Source organism: Callithrix jacchus, chromosome 15 (genome assembly GCF_049354715.1).
Source record: "Callithrix jacchus isolate 240 chromosome 15, calJac240_pri, whole genome shotgun sequence".
Lineage (NCBI taxonomy): Eukaryota > Metazoa > Chordata > Mammalia > Primates > Cebidae > Callithrix > Callithrix jacchus.
The window spans coordinates 27,131,618-27,146,611 of NC_133516.1; the positions used below are offsets into that span (position 1 = coordinate 27,131,618).

Here is a 14,994-nt window from a genome sequence, read left to right on the forward strand (position 1 = left end):
TATAACGCAAACAGAATCAAGAAATTATTCAAGACATTATGGATACAGTCACATGTGGGGATCAAATACAGAGGTGTTAATGCAGCCTCTGAAACTTTGTCAAGCTTTTTATCTTCTCCATTGCAAAGGAAGTTAATGGTTTTGCTTTTGTCAAATGCTTTTTTGTTTCTTACTTAGAGAATATGTAAGATAGGTTGGGCCTAGTGGCTCATGGCTGTAATCCCAGCACTTTGGGAGGCCAAGGCAGGCAGTTCACTTTAGCCCAGGAATCTGAAACTAGTCTGGGCAACATGGTGAAACCCTGTCTCTACAAAAAAATATAAAAATTAGCCAGGCCTGGTGGTGTACACCTGTAGACGCAACTTACTTAGGAGACTAAGGCTAGATGATGACTTGAGCCCAGGAGGTAAAGATTGCAGTGAGCCAAGATCATGCCACTGCACTCCAGCCTGGCCAACAAAGTGAGACCCTGTCTCGGAAAAGGAGAAGAAAAATAAAGAGAATATATAAGATGATTGTGTTTTAGTGACTATGACTCCTATAATGGGTAAGAAAAGGTCAAGGAGAGGAGAAAGAAAAAGACGTATAAAATGAAAGTTTGAGATACTAAATCAATTTTATTATATCATTTTTTTCATTTCAGAAACTGTGGAAGTCTCACAATATAGCATTCTTTTTAATAAGCTTCTAGATTCCTGTATAGAAAGCAACAGTCTTGGTACATCATCCTCTGTGGCAGAATTCATGATTTCAAAGAGCGTACCTATTGATTTTTCCTTTCTTAGAAGATTAATTACTTCTTTAGGAAGGAGTTGTTTATGGCTCAAAGCCAGAGCCCACTACAAAAGTAAGTTACTTTTAAAATGTTTTGATATATTGGTTTATAATTTTATTATCTGACAATTTATAATATTTAAGATTAGATATTTATATATATTAAAAGAGCATTAATACATATTCAAATATAGTGGTCTCAATAGATCTGTGCTCTCTTTTGAAACCTACTGTTTCTCTTGTTTCCAATTGTTTTCCTTGTTTCCAGTCTTTCCAATTTTTAATCTTTATTTCTTGCACACTAGCTTTTCCACTAGAGGGCGAGCAAAGGGAACAAATGACAGGATTGAACCAGTTTGGCATACCTTATAAATAATACAGGAGTAAAACAATTGGGTAGAATGAAGTTTAAAGAATATCTGTGTTTTCATTTATCTATGCTATATCCCTCATTCTTATAACTAAGAATATTCAATAGCAGGTCACAACAGAAGCACAAAGGCTGCCATAACAATGCAACATGGTATGTTTTTCACATGGCTTTTAGTTATAGAACGTTGTTAATCTATTTACAGCTGTTGTTCTCTAACAAATAAACCTGGAAAACTAGTGCTTTCCCTAGTCCAAGCCACCTCGCAGGTATTTTAATTAGAAAGTAATTCCATGTAGGTTCTAAAGCTAGAAAAGAATTGTTTTTTTGCCTTCATGCAGTGATTTGTCTTCAATTACCATTTCTACCACTTTCATGTATATAACAAATATTTATGTGCCTACTCTGTGTCACCCTGTACCAGATGTTTCAAACATCCTAGCCACTGCTACCTGTTTTTCAGACAACCAGCTGTGATCAGTTTAGCACGTGGTAACTTTTTTTCCCCAATGAAATGGGAAAGAAAATATTAGGGCACATTATGAGTAGTAAGGTTAATTGTTTGATAAAATTTTCACTTTAGTTTCATATATGCACATATATATGCTGGGTCATTCTGTAAAATATGTTTCTTGTTAAGTTATAATCAAAAGAAGTTTTAAGCTGAGTTTTTTAAAAGGGGTGATCCGAAATTTAGAGGAAAGATAAAACTGTTTGTTCATAATACCTAATTTCAGTTTTGTGGTTGTGTTTCAACTCTTACCTTCAGACTTCTAGAAACCATACACACACATATATATGTGTGTGTGTGTGATTTTAGTTTCTAGAATTGAAGTTAATGAGAATAATTTATCAGAAGGTGTTTATATGCCACAGGAACAAGTATAAGCTCAGACATTTAAATGAGATTTCTATACATATTTCTATTTTGTAGTTGGAAATAAAATTTTATATTAAAGGATCCTAACAATCATTTATTTAAAAACTTTTTAACAACTTTATAGAAATATAATTCAATTGCCATATAACTCATTTAATGTAAACAAGTCAATGGTTTTACTGTATTTACAGAGTTGTTTAACCATCACCATAATCAATTTTAGAATATTTTCTTCACACCAGAAAGAAACCTCATATTCATTAGCTATCATTCCTCATTGTGCAAATCTATTCAGTCCTAGTAAGGATTACTTTTAAAGATTTTTTTTAACAGTATGTTAAAGCAATTAATTTCTATGTACAATACAGTACCTTTGTTATTGGAACTTTTTTTTTCTTTTTTTGAGACAGAGTCTTGCTCTTTTGCCAGACTGGAGTGCAGTGGCATGATCTCAGCTCACTGCAACCTTCAACTCCCTGGTTCCAACACGATTATCCTGCCTCAGCCTCCCAAGTAGCTGGGATTACAGGCATGTGCCACCACGCCCAGCTAATTCACAACATTGTGAAATGCCCAGAGATGGGGTTTCATAATGTTGGCCAGGATGGTCTCGATCTCCTTACCTCGTTATCCACCTGCCTCAGCCTCCCAAAGGAACTTTTTCTTTTATCTAATCACACGTTTCTTATTTCATAAGCAGTATAACGTCTGAGACTTATGCAAGTGAGGTTACAGGGCAAAGAGTCTTTTTGCTTTTTAAAGAATGTACCTAAATTATAAACCATGATTAAAAATGAGTATTATAGCCAAATGAGTAATGTATAGCCACTGATCAGTCTTCAAAATGTCTCATTTACTAACAACATTGACATTAAAATAGTATTGGAACTCCTTTTGGATTTACTTCAGACATAGCTTAACACTTGCAGGAAGAGCCTTTCAATGGCATGTAATAATGTCTAGTAGTACTTTATTTGGGACTTAAGGCTAGCTTTCTTCAAGACACTGTTAAGACTTGGTGCCAGTGCCTTTGTTTTGACTTTTTTTAAAACTTTTTTTCTTTTAGTATTTTTTATGGCTTTATTGAGATAATTTCACATATAATGAAATTCATTCACTTAAAGTATATAATACATTTGTTTTTGTATAGTCACAGAGTCATGCAGCCATCACCACCATTTAAGTTTAAAACATCTTTAACACCTCCAGGAAAAGAAACTTCGTATAAGCATTTCTTCTCCATTCCCTGGTTGTCTCCTCTTCCACCCTAGTCCTACAATAACTAATTTATTCTCTGTCTCCATGAATTTGCCCATTCTAGACAGATCACATAATGGAATCAGTCAATACATGGGTTTTAGTGACTGGTTTTTTTTTTTGGAGACACAGTCTTACTCTGTCACCCAGGCTGGAATGCAGTGGCACAATCTCCACTCACTGCAACCTCCACCTTTCAGATTCAAAAGGTTCTCCTGCTTCAGCCTCCTGAGTAGCTGGGATTATAGGCATGCACCACTATGCTAGCTAATTTTGTATTTTTAGTAGAGACAGGGTTTCACCATGTTAGCCAGGCTGGTCTCGAACTCCTGAGCTCAGATGATCCTCCTACCTCAGCCTCCCAAAGTGCTGCAATTATATGGGTGAGCCACCACACCCACTGTGACTGGCTTCTTAGACTAGTATTTTTAAATTTCAATGTTGTAGCATGTATCAATACTGTATTCCTTTTTATTGCTAAACAATATTCTATAGAATAGAATTTGTTTATTCTTTGGTTGATGGACATTTGAGTTGTTTTCACTTTTTGGCTATTGTGAATTGTGCTACTTTGAATATTTACATAAGTTTTTTATGGGTATATATGCATTCATTTTTCTTGGGAGAATTGCTGACTAATACAGTAAATCTATATTTAGCTTTTTGCCAAACTCCCAAACTGTTTCCCGAAGAAGCTGCACCATTTTATATTTATACTCCCACCAGCCATGTATGGGATTTCCTGTTTCTTTATATCTTCACCAACAGTTGCTACTGTATTTTTTATTTTAGCCTTCCTCCTAGTGGGTGTTAAGTAATATATCATTATAGTTTTGGTTTTCATATACTTAATGACTAATGATGTTGAGGACCTTTTCATACAGTTATTGGTCATTTGTATATTTTCTTTTAAGAGTGTCTATGAAATCCTTTGCCCTTTTTTGATTGGGTTCTTTTGGTTGTAAGACTGTATTCATACATACATACATGTTTACATATGCATTTATAGACACGCTGGATACAAATCCCTTTTCAGATATGTGAATTACAAATATTTTGTCCATCCTGTGAGTTGTCTGTTACTTTCTTGATGGCTTTGCCTTGCTTTCATGCCAGACTAATCAAGAGGAGATTGTCCAGGGACAGCAAAGTTGCCTTCCCCGTGTTCCTGATTTGTTCTCCCTTGTCCTAAAAATACTGCTTTTCTCTCAGAACTGAGAAATAAGGAGAGAGATGTTATTAGTGTGTCTTTCCATTACTTCCCACCCCCAAAATCAAATGCATTTTTCTTTTCACATTTCATTATGAGTGAAAAAAATCATATTAGTAGATTTCTCCTTAGTTTGTTATTTTCTATTTTTAAATTCTGGTAAGAAAATTTAAATAATAGTTAACAATAAAATAATAGTTAATAGCAATAACAGTTTGTTGCTCCTGGCAGTGACCTAGGGAGGTAGGAATACCTAGTGGTTAGGAATCCAAAATCTGGAGCCAGAAAGTGGGCACCCCATGAAGGCTTGAAGAGCCTGAGTGCTTACCAAAGCCCCTCATCCATAACATGGGAGGAATTGTACCTAATTTAAAAGGTAGCAGATTGTCAGGTTAAACTGGGGTAAATTTACCTGGCTCATCATGGCAGGTATTCAAACAGTAGCCATTACCCACATTAGAAAGATTTCTTCAAGAAACTTATCCTAACAAAACATTTTTTTTTCTGAAACAGAGTTTCGTTCTTGTTGCCCAGGCTGGAGTGCAATGGTGCAGTCTCTGCTCACTGCAGCCTCCATCCCCCAGGTTCGAGCAGTTCTCCTGTCTCAGCCTCCCAAGTAGCTGGGGCTACAGGCACACACCAGCACGCCCAGCTAATTTTTGTATTTTTGGTAGAGATGGGGTTTCACCGTGTTGGTCAGGATGGTCTCGATCTCTTGACCTTGTGATCTGCCCACCTCAGCCTCCCAAAGTGCTGGGATTACAGGCATGAGTCACCACGCCCAGCCCTTCTCACTTTTTATTTAATGTTTCAAAAGCACTTTACAAAGAATAATGTCAGATATAAGAGTATAAGCTCTCACTATCATGTAATTTGTTAATCTACTTCTAATGTGAAGATTTATTCTGTGTAAGTAATTATCACCTGTGGGTATTTCAGAAATCTAGTTTTTTCCTATTGGGTTTTAGTAAAGTTTGACCTATTATTTGATTTTTCAGGTGCTCTTTCCTTGGGTTGCTACCCACAACTGGAAGGAAATTTATACCGAAAACTTCTTCTAATTCCATCTTATTTATCTGAGATTGAAATGCTTTTAGCAATGGAAATCTTCATGGTATCTAATGCTAGTAGTATTCAGAGTCCTGGAACTTCTACACAGATACTACAGATAGTATTGAAAAGGTTGGTTGACATACCTTTAACTGCATTCTGAATGTAGATCATGGCTCCCCACACCCACCCTAGGATGCAAATGTTTTATGTATTTTTATATATACATATATATTTATGTGTATATTTATATATGTACTGTGTGTGTGTGTGTGTGTGTGTGTGTGTGTTGCAAACTCTCTTATCATTTAAATTGAGAAAGGATTAGACCTGTTTGAGGCTTAAAACCGAACAATTTAGTAGCATTCAGTAAACACTTTAGCAACTTCAAAGATACAGATATTCAAAGATGTTCAAAGAGATGGATCCTTTTTAGGTACCAACCTTTCTTCTGTTTAGAGATCAGTACCTATAAAAATCTTTATCTCTGGTCAACTCAAACGATCAAAGAACTAGGATCTAAAAGGGAAATACGTGATCATTTATTAGGTTCAGTTACGAATACGATTGAAAATAAAGCCATCAGCCTAGTTTCTACATTTTATAATGCTATATATGCATAAATATTATAAACTAGGTACTGTACCAGAGTGACACCCTTTCACATAATTTTGTTTGGAGTCCTAGAGTTTAGGCATACAGTAGATGGTGTGCCTAAGTGGTGGTATGCCATATGATTTATTGTCAGCTTTATCCAGGAAACTTGCAATATAAAGATCTCCTGGGAATCCTGTTTTAGAGATTTTTGACAAGAATTTTGCTTCAGTTTACTGGTGTGACAAACCAGATCCTCTGGTTGAAAATTACATTAGTTATCTATTGCTGTGGAATAAATTATCCCTGGCCCCAATGGCTTAAAACAGCAAATAGTATCTTAGTATCTGTCAGTCAGAAATTTCAGAGAGGTTTAGCTGGATGGTACTGGCTCAGGATTTTCCACATAGTTGGAGTCAGGATGTTGTCAGAAACTTCAGTCACCTACGTGATAGCTTGCTGGAGCTAGAGGATCCTTCCCTTCTTGTTGGGTGGAAGCCTCAGTTCACCACATGGGCCTCTCCATAGGTTGGTTAAGTGTTAAATGATATTACTGACAGCGAATTTCTCCCAGAATGAGTGATCCAAGAAAGAAAAAGCAAGGAGGAAGCCACAAGGTCTTTTGTGACCTATGTCAAGCAAAAACTGTAAAGAGTTTGAGATTTTACCCTAATTGCAAGCTCCAAGCTAACCTGCCACAGTTTCATAGATGGTAGCATAAGACATAAGACTCCTGTGTTGGAAACAGAGGATTTTATTACTTGTGGTACAGCAAACAGCATGATTATCTACATATTTGCATCATTTCCTCTTGCTCCTATGTCCCATAGATGGGTCCACATGGATACCTACATATGCCATGAGTTCTGTAACAGGAGAGGAGTGCCCAGCTTAGGAGACCCAAATCTTTTATGAGTAATAAGCATGCCTGCCCTTTGCTTTGCAGTGACGTACTATCTCCATCTTCTAAGACTGTGAGCATACCTGCCCTTTGCTCCAGAAGAAGAAACTATCTTTATCTTTCAAGGTTGTTCACTGTGTAATCCTTGTAATTTAGAACAAAGGGTAGGCAGTGACTCTTGCAAAACTTCACAAACTCAAAAGACCTATGGAGAGTTGTCATCCAACAACCTAGTATCCAAAGTTACATCCTGTCACTTCTGCTCTCCTTTGTTTGGTGTAGGTGAGTCTTTTGGTCCAACCCACACTTAAGGGGAGAAGAATTAGGAGTTAAATTATTTTTGTTCTACCTTCAAAAAAAAACTAAAATTATCCTTTTTTCTTATAGATGTTTTCCCCCTACCCCCCAAGGGCTTCCTTATTTACCACCGTGCACTATGGTGGCTAAGGCATCTAAGCTCATTATCCTAATTAGGTCATGTTTTTCCTCATAGCTTTCTATTCCCCACACACATATAACTTCTTTATTTATTTTTTGAATTTGGAAGGTATTTGTGACTGTAGTGCATAACTAGTGACATGCCTAATGAATCTTTGACTTTGTCCAAGCCAATGTATTTTCTCTATTGTTATAATCATGCTGAGCCCTGCCTTGTTACATTTACCTCTATGAGAATGTTATTCATCTTTAGACTTTCAAAACTGCACATGGTTGGCATCTGTACTACCTACCAGATTCCTGGGTACTTCTTTCTAAGCTAGAATGTACTGGAAGGCACCTGACAAGCCTTTCCTCCCTGTAACCACTGGTTCCTGTTTCAAGTGCAAGTCCTTACTCCTGTCACTCTGGACCACATAGGTACCAAGAGTAGGAAGCAGTGAACACAAAGAAAAAAGTGATGTTTAATGTAACAGCCACATCTCTATTTTAAATAGTTACCACTCCCTTCCCCAGAAGAAAAAGCTATATAAGGTATGAATTTTATGCAAGTCAGTGTAGTCACAATTGATTGCAGATAGAGCTGTTAGAATAATTATTAGAAAAATTAATTTTAGCACTTAAGAAAGCACTTTAAATCAGGATTGAAGGAAATAACCAGAAATGTAATAAAGGCCCTACAATTTATTACCAAACATTAGCTACATATTAAGTATTTGCTTATAACTAAAATTAGTCAGTGTCAAAGTAAAACTAACATGTGAATGTTAATTCTAAACTGGATTACATTTAGTATTTTATGCGTTCTCATGAATAATTTTGCAGTTATTAACTTTCAGAATACAAAGATACAGGTAATTAGCTGTGTTCTAGATCAGTATTTTTCAAACTGGGTTGCAGACTATTTGTGTGGTGAAATCAATGTAGGGTGTTACAACCAGCATTATTTTTTAAATCAGGGTTTTTGTCATCAGGGTAAGTCTTGTTTTGTGAAACTTTTTATTGTTTATGTATGAAGGTATATACTGGGTCATAATATGTCTTTTTTTTAAGAGTCTTGCTCTGTCACTCAGGCTGGAGTGCGGTGGTGCAATCATAGCTAACTGCAGCCTTAACTTCCAGAGCTCAAGCCATCCTCCCACCTCAACCTCCTGAGCAGCTGGGACTACAGGCCCACATCGTCATACCCAGCTAGTTTTTAAATTTTTTGTAGAGATGAAGGTCTCACTATGTTGCTCAGGCTGGTCTTGTACTCCTGACCTCAAGCGATCCCCCCAACCTGAGCCTCCAAGTGCTAGGATTATACCACCACCCCTGGGCAAAATGCCTTTCTTACTGTGGGTCATGATCAAAAATGTTTGAAAGCCACTTTTAGAAGAATATAGTGAAAAGACTATCATAGCTTAGTACTAGTAAATGTAAATGACTATCTTTTGAAGAAACTATATAGCATATCTGTTTAAAGAGTTTCTGACTTTATGAGTTATTCATTTTATAGGTGTGAAAACAACCAGTCTCAGAGGAATGATGATTATCAAGCCGCAGTAGAAAGGTTAATTATGGCTGCTCGTATATCGGATCCAAAGCTTTTCATCAAACACATGACTGTCAATATTAATAAGGAACAGGTTTATAGTTTGGAACATTGTTCTGTCCTGAAATGGTTAAAAGAGAATATGAAGTGGGCTGGAAAGGTTTGGCTTTTCAGTAACCATTAGTTAATAAAGTCTGCTCTTTTTTACGTTCAAGTAATCATTGTTGAAAATAAAAGGCAATAAAAATAAAGACAGTTTCACCATATTCAGCTTTTTGACTTTATTGACTTACAGCAAGTTAATAGTTTTAAAGCACTAAAAATTGTTATTGATATTTAATTTTCAGTGATTTTATTCACACTGAAAAGTGACTTTTCAGGTTACTTTTTGACTTTCAGAGAAACTAAGCATGATAAATCCCTATTTATTCTGAAATCCAAAACTGAATACTGTGCAGCATTTAATAAGTGGGAAACATAACTGGGAAAATATGCAAGCAGGTAACTGAAGTTTTCAGAAAAACATTTAGAGGTGTAAAATAAGTTTAGATGTTCTCAGTCCAGTCTCTGAAGCTATACTACATCTGTAATAGAGATAATAGTGAAAATAAACACTAAAATTCAGAATGCTTTCTGAATTATACCAAAAAAGTTTAAATTACTCTCAAAATGGTTTTCCTTTAGTGTATCTTAGAATACTAGATGAGTTTTGAAAATTTATGTACATTACAGTAGATATGACTAAAAGCAATTATTTTAAACAAATATACCCAGAACTTAATTAGTTAAACAAAGATTATTCTTTTCAAACCAATTTAGGAAGTTAAAACTCCTCTTTAGAAGTCATATTCAGAATCTGTAGCAAATTCTCCAAGGTGGTAGTCTTCATCTTTAATTTGATACTTTATTTTTTTTGAGACGGAGTTTCGCTCTTGTTACCCAGGCTGGAGTGCAATGGCGCATCTCGGCTCACCGCAACCTCCGCCTCCTGGGTTCAGGCAATTCTCCTGCCTCGGCCTCCTGAGTAGCTGGGATTACAGGCACGCACCACCGTGCCCAGCTAATTTTTTGTATTTTTAGTGGAGACGGGGTTTCACCATGTTGACCAGGATGGTCTCGATCTCTTGACCTCGTGATCCACCCGCCTCGGCCTCCCAAAGTGTTGGGATTACAGGCTTGAGCCACAGCGCCTGGCCTAATTTGATACTTTAAACCATAATTTAAAATTGTTTAGAGAAAAAAGTATGAATAAGGTAACAAGTTGTGACTAAGTGGACTGAAAGTCTTTCTTTCTTTTTTCCTTGAGAAAGTGTCTTACTCTGTGCCCAGGTTGGAGTGCAGTGGCATGATCACGGTTCACTGCCAACCCAACCTCCTGGGCTCAAGTGATTCTCACATCTTAGCTTCCCATGTAGCTGAGACTACAGGTATGCACCACAATGCCCAGCTATTTTTTGTGGGTTTTCGGTTTTTTTGTTTTTTGTTTTTGTTTTTTGAGATGGGGTTTTGCTATGTTGCCCAGGCTGGTCTTGAACTCCTGGACTCAAGCGATCTGCCCACCTTGGCCTCCCAAAGTGCTGGGATTATAGGCATGGACTACCATGCCTGGCTGGACCAAAAGTATTTCTTAAGAGAGTTCTCAAAATATGGTAAATAGCAGCATCATTGGAATAAGTTTGCAACATCACAATACTAGGAAAGTTAAATCCTAGCTCTTGCTAGAATGCCTGATTACTGTGGATGAAATGTGGAATGAATATTATCACAAATGGGATATGGGGAAGTGAGGCAAGAGACGTCCAGAAAGATACCCAGTTCTTTAGTATAAAGGAGCTGGGTGACTATAACCTGCCATTACTTCAGTGGAGCACCTAGGAAATGAATTAGGTTTAGAGATCATTTTGAGACACCTTTGAAAGCAAGGGGAGAATAAAAAGTGGGCCATTCGTAATTAGTCATTTCTACAAATGATAACTTGAACCCTAAGAAAGGAATTAGAGAAATAAGTGACTGCTGAGATGCTGGTGGCAAAGATGTATCAGGATGAAGATGCAGGAGAGAAGGGATAAATTAAGCTTTTAGGAAAAACGGGATTGGATGGAAGGGATCACAAGTGACTAGACTGGTTTCTAATGATAAGAGGCTTACTGCTGGAACAAATAAAGGCATTTTTGCCTATCAGCAGTGCCAAATGATAGAAAAGGGAAAGGAGTGTTAATTGCTGGGTGAGGTGTCAGAGCCCCAGCAACAAAAATGTAGGCTCTCGGGTAGTAAGAAGAATTTACTGACAACAGTATAGGTTTGAAAAGGAGGTTTCATTAGATAGAAAGAATGCTGCGGAAAGATGCAGCAGGGTGCTTCAGCAAGAGAGGACTTAGCTTGCCTCAGTGGATTTTTCCTTAGAGGAGTATTTGTAGACCTTAAAGCAGGAGCTTGATGGTAATTTGGACCATATTAGCCATGTAGATAATGATAAATGATTACATTTGTAGATATTTTGGTGCTTTGATGTCAGCAAGCGTTTCACAATGAGTTTTGACGTGTGCATTTGGAGATGTATAGAAACTCTAGTTACTTACAAATTTGGGGGAAAGAAGCCTGGTACCAGATGCCAGCTTTTGATAAAGCTGAGGAAGTCTAATTACTTCTAAATTCCTCAGGTAAGGAATTTTGCCTGCAGATAGTCTGCTTGATGGCCACCAGGTGATCTTCACTCTTATTTTCCCTCTGACAGATATCTTGGTCACATCTTTGACCCTTTCTATTCCCCCATGCTCCTGTGTACCTGCTGCCTATTTGGGTTTCAGGAAAGGGGAAAACAGCACAGTGAAAAGGGGTATCAAGTCTGTCTGGCTACTTCCTGCTGAAAGGGAGCATTGAGGGGATAAGTTGCATTTTTCCCTTTCTTGCTGTCTGTCATGAAGCTCATGGAAAACTTATTGGGGACAGGGAGACACTGGATTCCATTAAGAGACTCCATATAAGTGGAAGTTGCTGTTGCAGGCTGGTATTGGGATTACATAATCATCTGCAGATGAATCATTGTATTCTGGAAAATAGAAGCTTAATCAGAGCATTAAAGAGCCCGGGACCAAATATTAGAAGAAGAATGATGAGGAATAAAGGTCCAAGGAATGGGAGAAGCCAGGTGATTTTTGGCCTAGTTTGGGTTACTTTGAGAAAGTGTGTGTAGCCATGTGGTTTGTTTGAAAATTTCTTGGACATCAGTTTCCACTTCTTCAGACACATTAATGTAGGTGCAATAGATTTGGTTAATGACAGATTTCTCCTTGTTCAGCTAGGAGGTAATCTAGAGCTCTTCTTCTATTATCAAAAAAAAAACCTTTCCTGCTAGTGAGTCTAAAGACTTTTCTAGTGCTGATAAACTTGCACTAGTTTTTGCTAAGCTATTTTGAGGGAGGCAGTAAGTTCCCATAGTGTGATTTCAAGATAAGTACAATTTCCCCAAGGAGCAAGAGTTGTAATAATTCCCACTATTCCAACAGTAAGTCCTAAGGCCCTTTTTCTTCTAGAATGAGATTCTAGATTGGAAGTTATGTTTAAGACAGTGATTTGGGCAATAGCTATTGTACCCAGAGTACAATCATCATAATGAAGAGAATTATCAAGGTGGGATAGGGCCAAAGCTTGAAAAGGGTTTAAATAATGAATAGCAGTGCCACAAAACCATAAGCATCCAGGAGGGGCAGGTAATACATTTTTAAGGCCTCTTGGACTAAGAGGCCATTGCTGCTAAGGCTCTTAAGCCATCCCTGGGATACTAGGTCTAAAGTTTTTTTTTTTAATATGCTATAGGGCACTTGGCCCTTAGAGGGCCCCTTAATCTTGGGCAAAGACTCCCAGTTATTCCCTTTTGTTCATGTACATACAGAAAGAAAGGCTTAGTCAGATCTGGTAGGGCTGAAGTCAGGGCCAAGATTAAAGCCTGTTTTAAAGTGTTTAGAGCATGCCTCATATTAGTCCAGAATACAGGCTATTCCTCAGTTCCCTTGAGGGCTTCATATAAAGGTTTTGCTATGAACCCAAAGGAAGGGATCCATATTCTGCAAAACCCAGCCTTACCCAAAAATGACTGAAGCTGTTTAGTTGCCACAGTTGTGTTTAAGATCTTTACAAGCACTACAAAGGCTTTTTCACTGGGGATTAAAATATGACCCCAAAATTGAACGCTTTGTGTGGATATCTGTGCTTTAGAAGGAGATACTTTGTACCCACAATTAGCAAGTTTGTTTAGTACTAATACTGTATTTTGGTCTGGAACAGCCTTGTTAGGATTACAGATTAGTAAATCATCCACATACTGAAGTAGATTACTATCTGGGAAAAGCTGCAGGAGCTCTTCTGGTGAAGTGTTAATACAGCTAGATGGTGGGGTCTTAGCTGTAAATTAGCCTGTAATTTTGTAAGTCACAACCTAATAATGGAACAGGGCAGCTTGGCTAAAAAGGAGTAAAGCCTTTCATTTTACCAGGAAGTGGCTGTGTGAAACAGCTTCATTGGGGTTTTCCATCAATGCCCATGAGGAAAATGGAGGACTGGCATATTGGGCCATAGTAAATGTTTAAAGCTGAATAACTGGCCCTTGTATCTATGAGTAACATTACCTGTTACTCATACTCAGCCACAATCAGATTTACCCTGTGCTCATCCATAGCGATGGAAAATACAGGGGCCTGGATGGCTTCAAGGCCCCGTCAGTCATCTAGAGGAAGGATGACTGACATTTCAAGAGACTTGATCATATTCCAGGAATAGAGTTAGAGGTGCTTGGCCTTGCCCTTGCCCTTGCCCTTGCCCTCACCCTCGTTCTGCAGGATCCCCTTATCAGGTAGGTTGGTGAGGTTGTTGCTGTCATAGCCTAGAAGGAAGAGGTGGCCCGCCTTCACGAGGGAGGGAGGGACACTCTTCCAATTTGCAGTGAGGACGGGTCCTGTTTGCAGTGAGGACAGGGTCCTAGGGATGGCTTGTAACCTGGAGGTTTAGGACATTCTCAACTTCAATGTCCTTGATTCCTGCAGTAACGACAGGCCTCCCCTTTCTGTTAGTGTTATGGGGATGAGCCTTGGGGTTATTGGCTAACGAAAAAGAAGGAGCATTAGCTGTCTCGTTGTAATTAGCTTGGTGACAGCATTTTCCTCCTCTAATTGAGCCTTTTTTTTTCTTTTTGATGTTTCCTCCTCATTATTGAAAACCTTAAAGGCTGCTTTTAATAAAGCACAAAAGGGAGTTTATGGGCCTTGCTCTCATTTTTGGAGTTTTTGTCTGATGTCCGGGGAAGCCTGACTTATAAAATATATGGCCAGAAAGGGCTTTCAGGGTCTAAATTTGTATATTTATGTATGGTCTCCATCAGTGTAGCTTGGACAAAAGTGCAGGGTTCTTGGCTCCTGAGTGATCTCTCATAAGTTAGAAAAATTAACAGGTTTTATTAGTCTTTTTCCTTCTAACAAACCAGTTATCATATAATCTTGTCTGCCTATCACTGTTTGGGCGGGCATTGGCAGCCTGGTATTGCCAATTGAATTCTGTGTCATGGACAGCTTCTGCCCCGCCTCTATTATTAGGGTTGCCAGCTGAGCTTCGTCCACCCAAGCTTGAGCTAAAGACCATATGCGTTATTTTTCTTCGTGGGAACAGCAAATAATACTACAAATGTGTTTTGCCAGGTTGAATCAAAGGCAATAAAGCCAAACATTCTTGAATGAACTTAGAGGGATCCTGACTAAACCCAACTTGGATTGAATGTGACAAAGATCAGACATTGAAACAGGGATATGAACTGGAATTGTTCCCAAATCTCCATTTGCCAGCTTGTGGAGAGGCAAAATATGTGGGGGAATTTTCTGAGTACTCTGTACTAGTGGCGCATGTGTAACTTCTGTGCAAGTACAGAAGCGTATCTGGATGGTGGAGGCAGGGGATGATTGGGGCATGGAGCAGATGGCAAGAGGTGCATAATGAGTTT

The 14,994-nt window shown here is 38.1% G+C and overlaps 1 protein-coding gene across 1 annotated transcript in view; it reads left to right on the forward strand.

The window, feature by feature from the left end:
* The window catches only part of TOPAZ1 (testis and ovary specific TOPAZ 1), a 91,607-nt gene extending 82,333 nt beyond the window's left edge, over positions 1-9,274 (forward strand). Inside the window, exons 18-20 of the mRNA XM_035275014.3 lie at positions 644-847; positions 5,490-5,673; positions 8,973-9,274. Of these exons, the coding sequence (XP_035130905.3) occupies positions 644-847; positions 5,490-5,673; positions 8,973-9,192 (608 nt within the window). The 3' untranslated portion in view covers positions 9,193-9,274. The remainder of the gene's footprint in view (positions 1-643; positions 848-5,489; positions 5,674-8,972) is intronic.
* The last annotated feature ends 5,720 nt before the right edge of the window (positions 9,275-14,994 follow it).